General features: G+C 41.1%; 1 protein-coding gene across 1 annotated transcript in view; it reads left to right on the top strand.

Moving 5' to 3' along the window:
- The first annotated feature begins 1087 nt into the window (after positions 1–1087).
- Positions 1088–18893, top strand: part of LOC147022171 (epithelial sodium channel subunit gamma-like) — a 64393-nt gene continuing 46587 nt past the window's right edge. Inside the window, 5 exon segments of the mRNA XM_085892826.1 lie at positions 1088–1749; positions 1962–2310; positions 2451–2748; positions 14788–14978; positions 18573–18676. Of these exon segments, the coding sequence (XP_085748952.1) occupies positions 1985–2310; positions 2451–2748; positions 14788–14978; positions 18573–18676 (919 nt within the window). The 5' untranslated portion in view covers positions 1088–1749; positions 1962–1984.

Raw genomic sequence — 18893 nt, 5'->3', positions numbered from 1 at the left:
CTCAGCATGCAGCATGTCTTGGAGTATCTGTGTTGGTGGCACCCAGTACTCGGAGTACCCTTAAACTCCTTGTCGGCTCATCCACCTGGACATCCCGACAATCTTGGCGGCTGGCACTCGACGCACTCAGATATCATTACACTCGTTACTTGGCACACCCAGAACCAGCGCACTCTGCAGTCGGTACACAGCACGATCGGAGGCGGGAGAGTCGATATTACCTGACTAAGGAAACATCACATCTGTCTTGCAAAACACGAAGCTGTGCAAGAAGTCTGATGAAAGAAACTGATGACTTTGGGACAAACACTGTGTCTCATGCTAACAGCATTCACGGCTGCCTGTCTTCAGGAAAGTGTGTTCTTGGCTTGTTTTCTTCATTCCCTGTCATTCAATGCCTTCAGCACTTCAACAAGGCCCTTCAGCAATCAGATATGACAGTCTCTGGAATGTTTGCTGCTGCAAAGATGATCAGAAGTAACCTCCAAGCACACTGCTATGACCAGAAATTTAGGGAAGTTCTTGAAGCATAAGAAAAAATATATTGACCAGTGTCATAGAAGAAGGGTAAAACAATCCTTAGCCATCTTGATCTACAGCAGATCTTTCCTGCTTGTACAGGAAGGTATGCGATGGCATCCCCTTCCAAAATAATCCCGTCCCTTCGGCAGTAAAAACCTGCTCCGGTATAAATCCCTTCGCCTCAATTATTTTCATGAGCTGCGGTGGGTCCTGGGTGCCTTGTGGAATCGTAGGGAAATTCGCAATGGTTTCTTCCATACACCGGTCCACTCAGAAGCATTTTTTTTTCTATTTGGTCTTAGATCCAAACATTAAGAGATTTTTCCATCCTTTCAATAAGAGGATCAGGGGACTCAAATGATACTTTGTGCTTTGCTGGCAGGAACACTTGCACAGATATTTGACTCATGTTTGCCACACATTTGATTCATTGATCCCATAATCTCGGCTCACAGATACCACACTCTCACTTCTTGCCCAAAGTATCTAACAACTCGATTTTTTTCACACAATGTCAAAACCATTTTCTGCCTTTTAGCACAATTAATTTTGTCCATCATTTAATGTTTGGGTATCATTATTAACTATTGTGTGTCTAGATCTTGTGGATCTAGTATTACAGAATCTCCATATGTAATTTCCTGTTCGATGACGATTGATTATTAATTTTAGCTTCGTTCCTTTTTGCTGGATTGATTACTTCAATTAATGGTGCATGAGAAACAATAAAAGGCTCGTAATTGGAGGTAATTGTACACACGGACACAAACAATGACTCGTCATCAAAAACTGAAATGAAATACCATGATGACTCAATTGGATTACAATAGGTTTCCTGCGATTGGTCAGAACCCACGATATTTGAGGGTTTATTGTACTTTCATTTTCATAAAATGATGAGTTTATAGATTATAATAATATATATAATATATGATGAGTTTATAGATTGTTTAAAAAAATAAAATCTGGATGCATAACACTATTGAAGCAGTCTATGTACCACCCTTATACACTGTGATTAGATATTGAGTCAGTTGAGGAGGTGGAAGAGTTGATTGATTGCCATAGAACATAATGTTCATCGGTATCATACATAGGCATATTGGCAACCTCATCTTCACCCCAATACTGCACCCTCTTACATGCCATACCCACTTCTCACATGCTATGTCTTCTTCCCAGTTCATGAAAGACTCTGACCACAACTTCAGCAGGAAACCTCATAGGGTAATGATATTTGGGGGTGGTAGTCATGGTAGTCGTGTTTGCCAGATTGGAAGATGTTGAGTTTTTGTTTTTGATTGAAGGACTAAGCCTGGTAAATGAATCCTGCTTTCCCAAAGCATTTTTATTCTTGAGTGCAGACTTGCAAATTGTGTGATTATCGTGACTTGCAAAAGATGAACTATTATTTTGTGCAATTTTATTGCCCTTTGCAGCCCCAAGTGTTTGACCTGAGAAAATGGAGAGATCGGGATTGAAAAAGTGTGACACGATACGCACGATTAAGAGAAACCTCAAGTTAAAGGGCCCAGAACCATCCATGGTGACCCTAGTAGATTTCTATCTTTGGAACACAAATACTCATGGCTGTCGCCGTATCGCTGCTTCAAAAGGTCCTATCAAGAGAACTTTGTGGATTCTTTTGACCATGACGGCTGCAGCAATGATCTTTTGGGAATGCGTTCAACTCCACTTGACCTATCACACGGCAACCATGTCGGTGACGATGCGTCATGGAAAAAACGAATTTCCTACTGTGACCATTTGCAACCTGAATCCTTATAAGTAAGTGTAGTTTTTCCGAATGTCTAATTTCATAACGTTGAACATTTTTATTTTTATTTTATTTCAAAAACGATCTTAAAGAAGCTCATAAGATTGTTTTTTTTTCTTTAATCACCTTTCTGTTGCTTGTACCTGTGTAGGTTTAACCTTTCAAAACATTTGATGAAAGACCTCGACAAAATGGCTCGATGCATTGTGAGCCGTATAAGCTCTGGGAGATCAGCCATATTTGGTGAAAATAATGTAAAAGCTTGTAACATGGAATTTCCTGTGGATCCAACACCCCTTGTCTACATGAACATGACGCTTCCAGCCAACGTGAAAGTTATGGAGATTCTCACCGGGAACGATTATTTGGTGAATGGTTCATTATTAGATTTGCGTTCTCATTCCAATCAGAAAATTGGAATGTCTGATTGGTGGATTGCGCTTCGCTTGGTGAGTCAGTTTATCCCTATTGCTTGCCATGTCCATGCTGATTGGGATAAACATCTGAATATTTAACTTTTTAAGTGTAGTTAAAAGTTTTAAGTGTAGTTCAAAAGTAACTTTCTTTGTGTTCATGCCTTCATTGTCTTGCAATTCTCTTTTCTGGTTTGCATTTTACTTCGTATAAATGATTTTGCTTAAAAAATAACAAAATCCAGTGGTGGACGAATTACGTTTTAGGTGTCACTCAAGGAATTTGACATTTTTCACAATTTTCCCCAGTATTGTGCATCATCTGGGCATTTTGCCCAGAGTCATTTCAATAGCCTTTGCTGCAGGGAAATAAAAAATAAAAAAAATACTTCATTCCTGTAAATATATAGTAAATGGAGTGCATATCATGAAAACTTTCCTTGCCTTCTGTTTGCTTCATATAATTTCTGCTCTACTACTACCTTGAGGAATTCATAGACTGGGACGGGTTGCAGTGATCAAGGATGAGTCAAAACTATGGACTATACTGGACCCTTGGATTTTTATATGCTTTTATCTTGCTTTTATTTATTTCAAGTATGGTTTTATTTGCTATTGGGAATAAAAATTGCTCCCCAATCCATAATTTTTCCCCACATCCCTTATTCACCCATCTCCCTCTGTTTTGTCCCTCAATCCTGTTGTTGCTGTACCCCCCTCCCTCTTTCTGCTGTTCCTTTTGTTCTATTGCATTGTGATCCATTCTGAGTTCTAGTACCAGCATTAACCCGATATCAAATTTTGAGGTAAAAAAATTCCCCCATTTTGATATATCTCCCCTAAGACTTTATCCTCTGCAGTATGAATCGGGGGTCAAATCCCAAAAATCGTTACATATTTCATGCATCCCCCAATGTTGATTGCACATACAAAGTTTTATTAAATACTGTCGAAACCTACTATTCGCGGACCCCGCGTAGTCGCGGTTGATAAAATGCGACCTGCTTTTACATTTGTGGCCCTGTGCTTCACGTATTCGTGTTTTTGGTTTTTTCACATTTTCATGGTTTTTCGCATGTGCATGCACGATTGTTCGTGGGCATATTCGCGTTCTTTTTCCACGTTTTTGTGGGTGTTTTGCAAGCGTATTTGCAGTTTTTCATGTTTTTTTTTTTTCATGGGATTTTTTTATTTTTCCTTATGAATTATGAACCACTGGAAACATATCCCCCTTTTTCCATTGAAACAATGGCCCGCTAATTGCAGATTCGCCATTCACGACATTTTCCAGGAACATATCTCCTGTGAATCACGGGGTTTGACAGTATACAGTGTATATTTTTTTAATGTGCCTGGAATTTCATTTTTGGTGCAGTATTTAACCTTTTAACCACCCTCCCCCCAGGTGGTGGGGGCCAAAATATTATATTGCTTTTGACATTCTTGGTGAAACTACCAAGTTTGGTGAATTTATGCCCAACCATTTAAGAGTAGTGGCGACCCCAAATCACCTCCCAAGTTTTTTTTTCATTACTCGGCCATAACGTTTTGAAATATCATGCTATATATATATATTTTTTGGCCCCATCTCTCAATGATGAAGAATCATTTTTAAAATTGTATTTCCCAGATCATCACCAAAATGTAATCAATTTGTCTTTGCCACACACCCAACTTCTCCAGCATGTTCTGTCCGAATCCGTCCATAACTTTGAGATATCCTGCTCACAGACAAACAAACATGGGTGAAAACATCACCTCCATCAACCTCCAGTAGTGGAGGTAACTAGAACGGCACTTGGTAGAGCACATCCCTCTGCTAGTCTGAACAGTTTATGTTTTGTATCCCACTGATAGGCCTGATCCGGATCCGGATCTTCTCATTGCGAGTAGTTTTGAGTGAATCAGTAGATGGACAGTAAAGTGAGGAGTCCTCAGCATATGTGGCTAGCTCAGACATAATAATATCATGAAGCCCATTGATGTACACAAGGAACAAAGTGGGACCAAGGACAGAGCCCTGTGGAACACTAGAGTTGTTGGAGCAAATTGAAGAATATTGACCCTTAAGTACCACCATCTTCTACTTGTGCTTTGTCAGGAAAGCTGAAATGATCAGTAATTAAAGATAGCAGACCACCAGCAGAGCGTGAATGGCAAAACCAGAGTGGCAGTCAATGAACAGTTCATTCTCCTCCAGGTGTCTGAGAAGTTGTTGATAAGGCATTCAAATACCTTACTTATTACAAGAATCAGGCTGATAGGGCAGTAGTTGCTTGGCTCAGAATGCACACCAGCACCCTTGAAAGCAGGGAAAACAGAAGCCACTTTCCTGGATGAAGGAAACACTGAAGCAGACAAGCACAGGTTGTATAGCTTGGTAAGAATCGATGACAGTTCAGGACAACACATCTTCAATACAATCACAGGGATTCCATCAGGACAAGTGACTTTTGAGGGATCTCGAGTAAGAATAATTACTGCAACCTTCTTTGGAGCGATAAAGAGAACAGGAATATCAGAGCCTGAATGAGATAGAAAATCAGGAGAGGATGATACCTGGTAAAATTACAAGCAAAGAGGTTAGCCTTATTCAGAGGTGAAGTACAAACCTCACGTCCATGAAATAGAGGAGGTATAGAAGATGTATTGCAGTTGAGTACACAATTGGAAATCCACGAAGAGTCCCAAGAGCCAAGCTGTTGAGTGGCACTATAATCGGCTACATATTCTGCATATTGTGTGTGGCATCCTCAAGAACAGAGGTTACTAGCTTTGTGGAACAGGCATTTATATTCCAGAGACCCTTGCACATGGTACTGCGTGAAAAAGTGGTTGTGATGAGCAATTGCTGATGTACAAATCGGAGTGAGCCATGGATAGGAATGAACCTTCACTTGATTTGTACGTGAGAGAATATGTGTCCATACCTGTGCGAATCCATTGGGATATTTCCTTAGCAGCTATATCCAGCCCAAGACAATGCTGAGGTCCATGGCACATCAGCAACAAATTAACAAAGTCCAACCTAATCAGCTTTCCCAAACTGAAACACGGTACGATGAAAAGGAAGAGTTGGAGTTGATTGAGAGTGAGGAGTAAGAGACACAAACAGAAACAGTGGAATGATCCAAGTTTCCAATTGGAAGCAGAACATCAGCAACACAGTCACCAGGGTTAGACGCAAAAAGAGATCAAGCAATTATCTTCCATCCAAGGTATGGTAAGGAATATGAGTTGGAGAGGAAACAATTTGGGTGGGATTTTGAGAGATTGAGAAATTATAGGTATCGATACAAGGAGTGTCAGTATCACAAGTGCACCAGCCATTCCTTGTGGTGAACGTTAAAGTCACCAAATGCCATGTTGTGTACAGAAGGGTGGAGTTAGATAGCCCTGTCAATCTTGGCTGAGATCACATCGAGCACAGTGCAAGAGGGAAAAGAAAGCGAGCGATACAGAAAGAGGAGATATGTTGTTGAATGTAGAGCAAGGCAGAAATACATGAACCCGTGAGTGCTCCTTTCAAGATAATTTTCATGAGCTCAAGGTTTAGCGTCTTCAACATGGATACCAAGACCATGAAAAGGAGGGCAATCAAGTTGGTAATTTAAAGGAAACAGAGGTGATGCCACTGTCCAACCGATGCTCCAATAGAGCCAGGAAGTCAGGTGAGTTCAGCTGAACAAAACAAAAGTTGGAGTGAAAGCCCCTTATATTGAAGAAGCAAATGTTAAAAGGATTTGAGTGTCACTCTGCAAGTGCTTGTACATTGGTGCATGCAGGTAGACATCTGTTATTCTCGGATTTTATACCTTATGATCATAGTGATAATCGGCAGTATATACAATGGCGCAACTTTATGTCCAGCCACTAACCCATGTGACTGTCTCTTAGCCCATGCACACAAAGCAAAGAGCGGGGTTAAGCAATTGGTTCACTGGCTGTCTGTCCGTCCGTCCGTCCATCCATCCATCCATCAACTTCAGTTTGATTGAGGAAGAATTTAATTCCAATTGAATGTTTTATTTTGAGCACGAATCGGAACATGAATCAGAAAACAAACCTGCAGTTTAAGGCCCAGTCACACCTTAACGTTGTAGCCAGCTTATGCCGATTTTTGGAAAATTTGTGTAAAACGCTGGTACACATCGCATACGTTATGGGTACGTTTTGTATATGTTAAGACCACGCTGAAAAACACTGCCATAAGTGGTAGTACGCTGGCTTTAAACGTTGAACTTTTGGGTTTTCCTCGAATTTTTTCATGCTTGAAATTTTACGACGTATGCCGGCGTATGACTCGCACGTTCCGCTACGCTGGCCAGAAGTTGTAGGCCCGTTATGCAATCGTTGACACACGTCGACACACGTTACTTGTAAGTTACTAATAAGTCGAAACACGTCGAGGTAATGTTTAGCGTACCCGAAACTTATTTCTAACCAATGAGTAACGTTTTGTAAGCACGCTACATGAACATTGTTCACACTTTGCAACACGTTACTTGAAAGTACTACTACTAATACTACTACCAACATCGGCATCAGTAAATTCTCTCGAACTACTACTACTACTACTAATAACATCGACATCACTAAATTCTCTCGAACTACTACTACTACTACTACTACTACTACTACTACTACTACTACCAACATCGACATCACTAAATTCGCTCGAACTACTACTACTACTACCACTACTACTAACATCGACATCACTAAATTCTCTCGAACTACTACTGCTACTACTACTACTACTACTACTACTACTACTACTACTACTACTACTACTACTAACATTGACAACACAATTCTCTCGAACTACTACTACTACTACTAATAACATCGACATCACTAAATTCTCTCGAACTACTACTACTACTACTACTGCTACTGCTACTGCCACTGCTACTGACATTGACATCTACTCAACATGGAGTCTAGAACACTGACGGGTTCCTCTTGTGAAGCCCATTTGTATATACCAATTCCCCTAAAAGCTGCCAATACGCCATTATATGGTAGTTGTAAGTTAGAAACACGTTTAGTAAGTTCTGTGGTCGTCCGGAAGACGTCAATCAAATTCGTCTACATACGCCAATGTGCGTTTGAGATACGTTGCACATAGGTTCAAAGCACGCTACTCATTGGTTCAAAGCATGCTACTAATAGGTTCAAAGCACGTTACTCGTAGGTTAAAAATTAAGTTTCGGGTATGCTAAACTTGACCTCGACATGTTTCGACTTATGAGTAACTTACAAGTAACGTGTGGCCGACGTGTGTAACGATTGCGGAGCGTGCCGAGAACTTAAGCCAGCATATGTGGAACTTGTGAGCCATACTTCGAGTACGTCGTAAAATTTTCAGCATGCTTGAAATTTCACGACGTACTAGCCGTACCACGTAATATGCCAGCGTACTTCATTGTTTTTCATCATGCTGCTAACGAATACACAACTTACCCATACCGTATTCGACGTGTCCCAGCGTTTTAGACACATTTTTCATAGGTCGGCATACGCTGGCTAAATCGTCAAGGTGTGACTGCGATGTTGACACTTCCAATTTTCAGGCGGTTATGATTTAAATCTGCTTGCGGCAGGTTTTTAACTGAGAACCACACGAGTTCGTCGGCGATACGTGCAGCGCGCTATGACTAAGTTAAACTATCGTTGGGCATAGGTTGTGAACGCCGACAACAGGCGAAGCATTCGTTGGTATAAGTTATCTTTAACACAACGAAACGTTCTGTGCCCGTTACTAATACGTTATGCATACGACCAACACGTTATGAATACGACCAAAACTTAAAAAAAAAAAATCAAAACTTCAGCGTACGCCAACATTTTACGTGCATTTTTATACGTTGCCATTCCTGGCTAAAACGTCAAGGTGTGACTGGGCCTTTAGCAGTACTTTGGCTCTGAATTCATCCCGATCAGAGGGGAGTGAGAAATTTTTCTACCCTGTTTGCTTGTCTGGCAGTCAAACAAAATTGAAAATCATTCCAAACAGGAAACACTATATTTAAGGATGTCATAAAGGACACAAACAACAGGCATGAAGAACGAATGTAACATGTCAGATATGGTGATGTATTAGCTACTGCGTCAACAACGGAAAACTTCCCCGCGATTCATGGGAGATACGTTCCTGGAAAATGCTGCGAATGTCATTGTTTTATCATTGTTTTAATAGGAAAAAGAGGGATAGGTTGCCAGCGGTTCGTGATTCATAAGGGAAACACCTGCGAAAAACCGTGAGTACGTGAAGCACATGACTGCAGATGTAGAAGCATGTCAGGTTTTATCAACCGCGAATACGTGAGATCAGCGAATAGTGGGGACCGACGGTACTTGAACACTTTAGAACACAAATCGCCTTCTTATTGTTTCCAAAAAAACCTCCAGTTTTGCAGTACTTCGAAATGTTGTATAAAGTGGTGCAGAAGACTGCATCAATGGCACTAAACTTCCGGAATTTTTTTCTACGACCTTTAAAATCATTTTATAGCAATAAAATTATATCAATAAACACTACATGGGGAAAGGTGTTCTTTGAACTCTCCAGTTACTGACTGTTTGAACATCAGTTGCATCATGACTACGTCTATTAATTACGTGAAATTAGAATATACCTTTCAAACCATTACAATCGTTAGACCCCTATATACCTTCGGAATTTAAGACATGGACCCTTGAAACCTCCCTAAAACTGCCCTTAAAACCTCCCAAGACCCCTTGTAGTTTTAAGACCCTTTAGACCCCTTGTACCTTTCAAGACTATTGAGACCCCACAGACCCTTGAGAGGTTTACACCCCTTCGACTTTAACGCCATTTCGACCCATTAGACATTAACACCCTTTCGACCCAATAGACCTTAACGCATTTTAAACCCCTTTGACCTTACCACCCTTTAGACCCCTTAGACATTAACGCCCCTTTAGACCCCTTAAACATTAACGCCCTTTCGACCTGTTAGACCTTAACACCCTTTAGACCCCAGAGACATTAACGCCCTTTAGACCCTTAGACCTTAATGCCCTTTAGACCCCTTAGACATTAACGCCCTTTTGACACCATAGACCTTAACGCCCTTTAGACCCCTTAGACATTAACGCCCTTTAGACCCCATATACGTTAACGCACTTTAGACCCCTTCAACATTAACGCCCTTTAGACCCCTTCAACATTAATGCCCTTTAGACCCGTTAAACCTTAACACCCTTCAGACCCGTTAAACCTTCACACCCTTCAGACCCATTAGACCTTAACACCCTTTCGACCCCTTCGACCTTAATGCCCTTTAGACCCCTTAGACATTAACACCCTTTAGACCCCATAGACCTTAACACCCTTTAGACCCATCAAACTTTAACACCCTTTAGACCCCTTAGACATTAATGCCCTTTTGACCCATTAGACCTTAACACCCTCTAGACCCCAGAGCCACTAAAGCCCTTTCGATCCCTTAGATCTTAACACCCTTTAGACCCCCTAGACCTTAACGCCCTTTAGACCCCTTCGACATTAACAGCCTTTAGACCCATAGACCCCAACGCCCTTCAGACCCCTTAGACATTAACGCCCTTTAGACCCGTTAAACCTTAACGCCCTTTTGAGCCATTAAACCTTAACGCCCTTAAGACCCGTTAGACATTAACGCCCTTAAGACCCGTTAGACATTAACGCCCTTAAGACCCGTTAGACATCAACGCCCTTTCGACCCATTAAACCTTAACGCCCTTAAGACCCGTTAGACATTAATGCCATTTCGACCTGTTAGACCTTAATGCCCTTTCGACCCATTAGACCTTAACACCCTTTAGACCCCAGAGCCACTAAAGCCCTTTCGATCCCTTAGATCTTAACACCCTTTAGACCCCCTAGACCTTAACGCCGTTTAGACCCCTTAGACATTAACACCCTTTAGACCCATAGACCCCAACGCCCTTCAGACCCCTTAGACATTAACGCCCTTTAGACCCGTTAAACCTTAACACCCTTTTGAGCCATTAAACCTTAACGCCCTTCAGACCCCTTAGACATTAATGCCCTTTAGACCCGTTAAACCTTAACGCCCTTTTGAGCCATTAAACCTTAACGCCCTTAAGACCCGTTAGACATTAACGCCCTTAAGACCCGTTAGACATCAACGCCCTTTAGACCCCATAGACCTTAATGCCCTTTCGACCCATTAAACCTTAACGCCCTTAAGACCCGTTAGACATTAATGCCATTTCGACCTGTTAGACCTTAATGCCCTTTCGACCCATTAGACCTTAACACCCTTTAGACCCCAGAGCCACTAAAGCCCTTTCGATCCCTTAGATCTTAACACCCTTTAGACCCCCTAGACCTTAACGCCCTTTAGACCCCTTAGACATTAACACCCTTTAGACCCATAGACCCCAACGCCCTTCAGACCCCTTAGACATTAACGCCCTTTAGACCCGTTAAACCTTAACGCCCTTTTGAGCCATTAAACCTTAACGCCCTTAAGACCCGTTAGACATTAACGCCCTTAAGACCCGTTAGACATCAACGCCCTTTAGACCCCATAGACCTTAATGCCCTTTCGACCCATTAAACCTTAACGCCCTTAAGACCCGTTAGACATTAATGCCATTTCGACCTGTTAGACCTTAATGCCCTTTCGACCCATTAGACCTTAACACCCTTTTGATCTTTAGGCCCTTTCATTTAGACCATCACTCACCTTTTAGACGCACACCACACAAACATCTCCACTCTTCTTGCTAAACACAGAGTATACTTTTTTCACCAATGCGCAAACTCCATCCACCAAGAGAGAGAGAGAGGGGATACTCTGTGAGTAATCCTTACTATAATTCACTGATTGATGTGTGTTTGCCATGCTACTTACTCCTCCTGCAGTTCTGGGCTAATTACATCCAGACTTCCTACATAGAATCAGCATGACCCCAATTAATGCATCGGGGCATTTCTTGTCCTTGCTGGTGGTCTTTGGGGGTGGGGGGCAGTGCGGGAATGCAAATGCTCAATGTAAATATGTATTGTGTAGCGCCGCTCCAGGTGGGAGAGTGTATTACAACAAGTCTCGACCCTTTACAGTACAGTTTCCCAGTGCAGTGAGGTATTTTGGAGAGGTGTTTTAAATTACATGTTTGAATAAGGAAAATAACATGAAAATCATTCCAAACAGGAAGCATTCCAAACAATAACAATAGCTTTGATGTTGGTGACATTCGCATTTTTGAGGTCGTCAATAGTCTGGGTTCTCCCCGATACACTGCATCCTTCAGGTAACCCCAAATCTAGAAGTCAGGTGGGTTGAGGTCTGGAGAATGGGGCGCCCATTAAACATCTGTCCTCGAGAAGATTCGATCACTGAATTTATGTTGTTGCCATAGTCTGTATCGATCTGTTGAAAGTTTGAGGTGCGGTCCCATCTTGCTGAAACTGTGGCACAGCCCTGTCAATGTGGTGCTTCCTCGCTAACGCAACGCAGAACTTCTGGATAACTTTCAATTACCGTTCAGCGGTTACTGTTACCGATTTCCCTTCTTCATGTTGAAACCAGAAAGGCCCAATAATGCCAGATTTTCTTAACGGCAACAAGTGCAGTGTACTTCTGGCTGTGCAATGGACTTTTAAGATCAATCTTATGTTGATGTTTAAGATAAACATATTTATCAATCAAAAAATAGCAGACGTATCTGTGCCTAATGTGGTCTCGAACTTCTTTCTGAATCGTGTTTGACTTTGTTTGAATGACTTTGCTGCAAAAGTAAGACTCCACAATAGAAATCCTTTGTTCAATAGAAGACCTGGGTGCAAGAAGTACTTAAGTCACATTTTTGAAAAAAAAATGAGCTGGCATCAGGACTCTAATCTATAATGGCCGGAGCATCATTTGATACCAAAAAATTCCGAAAATAAGTACTCAAGTCCTGTATATTGGTGTATGGTCATTGTTGAATTCACTAAAATGTAGTGCAAGGAATACCCAAGTCCATAATGTTTGAGCAAGAAGTTCCGAAGTCGATGACTGTCCAATCAAAATGCTAGTATGTGTCACGTGACAAGCTTTGAAAATGGTGACCATGGAGGCTGGACAGCATGGTGTGAATGAGGATAACCCTGATAACAGGCATGATGGGCAAAAACGTAAAAGAAACCCTGGAGACTGGGCTAGAAAGAGAATGAAGGATGCCAAAGCATCAGGTATGTAGTTTCTATGCATTATACTTTGCTGGTACTGAAAAAGGCACTACATTCGTCATCAGCTTTTGAGCCCTCATAAAGGTGGCCATGGTATTTTTTTATACTCTTTAAGAGTTGACTTTGTTGTAATATTTCTGATCTGGTATGATTTTGATGCAAACTTTCTGAGCAGGAGGACTTTGCTGAATGAGGGACTTGTGATGTGAAAGACGACTGGCACCAAAGTTAGATTTTTTTTTATTTAGGACATTAATTTCCGATTTAACTGAGTAATTTTGGACTTAACTGGATAATATTTTAGTTAACTGAGTATTTCTGCATAAAATTAAACCACGAAAGGCAAGGAGACGTAGCAAAATGACTGTTTGGAGATCAAAATTGAGCAATAAAGGGCTTTGTGTGTTAAAAGTACCCAAATCCAGCCATTTTGTCACAAAAAGTACCTAAGTCCAGGTATTTAGCCACAAAAAGTACTTAAGTCCAAAACTAATTTTCTCGTTTTCTTCGTAATAAAGGATTATTTTGCCACAAAAGGGTTTGTCTGCTCCGTATAGCCCCTGGAACCAGCAACAGGCTCCATAGTATGCCACTTTTTAAAAACAAAAGTATCTGCAGCATGTTTTGAAAACTTTGATCCTCAATATCTCAAAAGTGTTATTTTGTGACTAAAGTACGTCTTGCACTCAGGTCTTATTGTCCATGCCATCTTTAAAATTAACAGTGTGACTCTCTGATGTTTGCAGTTTTTCCTCGAAACGAAATGATGCTTCATACAAACCTGCAAGAGAAAAACAAAGTTGCATTAAAAAATAATAATTTCACATTTTAACATGGTTGTGTTTTTTTTTGTTGGTATTATTTTTTTTTAATGAAACGCCCTGTATAATGGAGCAAGTGTATGTATCATCTACTCCTCCAAGCCTGGTGTTGGCTCAGTGGTTAGGGTGGCTGGCGTGGGATCTTTGGGTCCTGAGTTTGAGCCTCGTTTGCTACTGAATTAACACCAGGTGGAGTTCACTCAGCCTGTCATCCTTCCGAGGTCGGCGAAATGATTACCAGTGTACTGGTTGAGGGGCACAGCATCAGCGGCATAATCTCGCCCCAACAAAATGATAGCTACCCAGCAGCCAAGCTGCCATATGCAAGATGATCTACTTACTCCCCCAAAAGGATTTGACCGAGGAATCTGAAACTTTCAGATATTAATGAAGAAACCCCAAAGTTGTGCATAGGCAAATTTTGTTTCATTCCATCAAGGTTAAAAAGAATTAAAAAATTTTTTTTTTGCCCATATTGACATTTACTTCCTTTGGTAATTGGAATTTCTGAGCAAAATAACCACAATGTATTATACATGTACATAAGCAGTTCACATGTTTTAGCTTCATCTACCTCAAACCATTGACACATCATCACACGTATGTTTTAACTTCATACACAAAACTTGGGTTGATTTTATTTTCGGGAGCGAATATTTTCTTCATCTACAAGGTCTGGTCTGTCACAACTCAGAAGAACGTGCTATGAACTTGGAACAAGATCGCCCATAGGGTGGGTACACTGCTATGGTATTATTAATCATAATAAAGATAATAACATGACCTCCCTGGTGGCTCCCCTAGGAAGCGGGTGCTTCTCGTAAGAAGAATGCAGCATCTCGTGTTTGATGCTCTTACCCCAGATTTGAATTCAATGTGTACCGTACTGTGTTAATTTGCACATTGTCTCCTATTAACATTGTCTTTAATGCATGATGCAGTGCTTGATCAAGTAGCTCGAGGACACTTGTATTTGAGTAAGAAAAAAAAGATCAAGATACAGATGAACTGAAGAGTACGTTTTATCTATTCTCTGTGCTGCAGTGTGATGCCAATGTGTCCAATTGCATCTACAATACATTTTCCTCTGCAATATCAGCGATGCAAGAATGGTATCGCCTGCATTTTTTCAACATCATGGCCACTGTTCCTGAAAAGGACAAGATTGCTATGGGCTATTCAGCTGATGAGCTCATCTATGCATGCCTGTACAGCGGTCGGACATGTGATGCCCGGTGAGTGAGAATGTAGCTTGGAGAGTTTGGCTTATCTTGGTAATGTCATGTAATAGGCATATGTAATCTATCTATTACAGTAGCTGAAGTTTTCTGTATGTCTGTCTGTCTGTCTGTCTGTCTGTCTGTCTGTCTGTCTGTCTGTCATGCTATGTCATTACATATATGGTAACCTTTATGGTGACGTAATTGCATTACCACCTGCTATTTGTGTGAACTCAGAAGATGATGTTATCAACTATGTTTACGCCAGACATGGAGAACCGTCCAATCATACAAATTCTGAGTGGTTGACTTCACTTGCGATTTTAGCCATAACGAATAATGTGGTTGATCTTCTCAACCGGAAGATCACTGACCGCCTGTCGGGTGACACTTCCATCATCAAAAGTCTCTATTCTTTGACCAATCAAAACCTATCTGCCCCTTATCGACTTGAGTTTCTTCACTCCATCAATCTTTCGGGTGTGCCACAGCACGAGATGTCACTGAAGATTAACACTCCCATCATGCTGTTGAGAAATCTCAATCCTCAAAATGACCACCGTAACAGAACACGTTCACTGGCCGTCTTCTTGAAGCGCGGATACTCATTTGGTGAGTGTTGCGGGTTTATTCTTCTACTTCTTCGGAGAATTTGTCTTTCTCCATCTGACGCGGATCTTCCTTTTGCAGCTCCGCCGATGACAGTTTCCCATCAGGCCAACCTTCGTGATGACTATCAACAAAAGCCATGGTCAAAGCCTGCGGTGGTGTGGAGTCATGCTTCCCACCAGTGTTTTTACACACTGACAGCTGTACGTTGCAGCGAGTCGAGTAGGGGACCCACTCGATCTGTGCATCTTTGCTAACCGGAATGAATTCCGGATAAGGAGAGAGACTGAACATGATGCAGGCAGTGGAACCACTCCTTGGGTTTTTTCACCAGATCTTGGCTATTCGTTGTTCACCTTGGCGTCTTGGTTTTCTATAGGTTTTCTTGGCGTATAGGTTTTCTATTATCATCACTTTTCCGAAACCTTGTGAATTCTTGGCTTTTTTCATGGGCTCACCTTGGCATTTATGAAAATGAGGAGTAGTCACACTGGCTGCAGGCTGACAACCCCACAAGGTTATTTATTGTGAGATCGTATAAATTCAGGGGCAGATCCAGAGTGCCATTTGGATGGTTTATACCCCCCAAGAAAATGTTGCTTTGTAAAAAAAAACAAAGCTTAAAATGGACTCATTCAGCTCAGTAAACAAAACCTTTCACGTCGGATATCTTGGTAAAAATTGAATTACCAGGGGCCCCGATCTGCCACTGAAATAAGACATGGTTTTTTCATTCCTGATCATCATGATTGTTCGCCATCACAAAGCATAAATAATGCCAATGGAGACGGAGGTGATGCCCCAGAACGCTGATTCATAACGTTTGTTTTCGTGAGATGTATAAATCAACATTGTTTTTTTTAGATCCTCATGGAGGATCTCTAAGTCTTACATTGTTGTTCTTCATCTTCTTCTTGTGGACTTTTTTTGTTTCACAGCCTACAGTTTTCATCGAAACTTCCTGAAACTTGGCGTATATATGTAAAAATACCCTGCGCAGACAGTAACCATCTCCGATTTTGAAAATTCCTCCTAGAAAAAAAGTTATGACGGCAAAATATCTCCGCTAATGGAAATCGCCTAAAAAATTATCTCAAACTAGGCAAGCTTTTTGAATTCTGTTTGCGGGAATCGAACAGGGCATTAGCAGAGATGAATTACCGCACATATGATACATCACTATGACGTCATATCAATTTTTATGTCGTCATTCCTATTTTTTGACATTTTTTGTTTCACAGCCCAGAGTTTTCATCGGATCTTCGTGAAACTTGCCATGTATATGCAGAAAGCCCACGCAGGCAGTAACCATCTACAATTTTGGAAATTCTTCCTAGAAAAAAAGTTGACGTCATAATGGAAATCTCCTGTACCATTATCTCCGAAACTAGGCAAGCTGTTTGAATTTTGTTTGCGGGAATCAAGCCGGGCATTAGCACAGATAATTTATCGCAAACCTGATACATCACAATGACGTCATATTCGTTTTTATGACGTCATCATCAAGAGGACGAGGATCTTAGCTCATTTGAGCTTGTTTTCCTGTTTTTCACTTTCATTCACCATCATTGCCACCTTCATTTTGCAATTTATCATTTGTTTTCACTTCAACGTCTGATCATAAAATAAATTTATAACATCATTTTTGGAAATAAGTGTGCAGATGACTAAAATTAACGCTGGGTTGTTGGCAATAAACATAAACTTCCAGGATCATGCGAGGCAGTGCTTCATTTCCCATACACCACCCAAATCTTCTTCTTCTTCTTCTTCTTCTTCCGGCTGCTCCCTTTAGGGGTCGCCACAGCAGATCATCCGTATGATCCGCATTGTGGTTTGGCACATGTTTTACGCCGGATGCCCTTCCTGACGCAACCCTGGTCGCCTCTTACGACACAGGGATATGGTACACCTATTTTAACCGGGGTATACACCGGCCCAGTACACTGGTACTCATTTCGCCGACCTCGGAAGGATGACAGGCTGAGTCAACCCCCTGGTGAATTAATTCAGTGGCCCAACGGGGCTTGAACTCAGGACCTTTTGGATCCCAAGCCACTGCCCTAACCACTGCGCCAACACCAGGCTCCCATACACCACCCAAATAAAGGGAGGGTTATCTGTGGAACTCTGTTCCGCGGGTCCCTGCTGGTGTATTCTATTCGTTCGTGTACCATATACATGTACAAATTAATAAAATCGATGTAACTAATACTTAAACTCAAGGTCTGACAACCTTGTTTTGTCCTTTTTGTTGAGATTTTCAATTGTTTTTGGATACCGATGAACATAAGATACAAGGTGGTTTATCTCATAACATTAAAAAAAACATAATCCCCACACTTCCCACTGAAAGTGAATGGCAAACTGTTCCACCAGGAATGACCGAATATCAAATTGTGAGTTGGAAAAAAATCTTCTCTTTTGACCTTTGTGCCCTTGGGGTATGAACTGGGACTTAAATTAAAAAAAGACCATTGCATATTTCATGCATCCCCCAATGTTCGTTGCATACACAGTTTCATTAAAAATATGGGCCCGTAATTGCATTTTTTTTAATTTTTAAAAATATTTTTACCTGTGAGGAGCCAAAAATTACACTGCTCTCACATTTTCTTGCCATGTGGTGATCTACCAAGTTTGGTGAATTTCTGCTCACCTGTTTAGGAGGAGATAACATGACAGACAGATGGACGGAGCCAATTAAAATATCCCCCATTTTTTGTTTTCTATAAAGCATGGGGATAATATTCCGGGTACTTTTACATACAGAAGCCAAAATTAATTGATGGGTCAATGCACCATCAAGGAATACAGACATATGAGACACAACAACAAACATCAAGAGAGCTGTAAGCGATGTAGTAAATGATGAGGAGGAAGAGTATATTGGGGGATAAGGGGCATAATTTTATTGATATTTTACAGGAAAACATGCCTCATGGCAGATAAATCAAACTATTTGTATTTGTTGCTGTTGTTGTTGTTGTTTTGATCCAGGGATTTTACCCAGTTCCACCATCCTCACTTTGGAAACTGCTTTGTTTTCAATAATGACTCTTCGAGCAAGAACTTGACTGCGCTGATTCCAGGCAATAGACATGGTAAGAAAGTATTATTCCTATCATAATGTTATATAATATTATGAAGTTTTATGAGGCCGTTTAATACTTATGAATTCAGGATAACAGCAAAGCAGTTATGTTCCCTTTCTGAAGATCATTACTTTTCAAAGTTACTCTGTTCTTTTTGGGGTTCCCCCATCCCCCTCCCCCACTCCCCCAAATTTAATCCCACAGATTTTGTTTGGACATACTGTAC

This window comes from Eptatretus burgeri, chromosome 8 (assembly GCF_056783735.1).
Source record: "Eptatretus burgeri isolate ZD-2024b chromosome 8, Ebu_testis_v1, whole genome shotgun sequence".
Taxonomy (NCBI): Eukaryota; Metazoa; Chordata; class Myxini; order Myxiniformes; family Myxinidae; genus Eptatretus; species Eptatretus burgeri.
The sequence above is the reverse complement of the archived record's forward strand: the minus strand, read 5'-3'. Positions and strand labels throughout refer to the sequence as shown.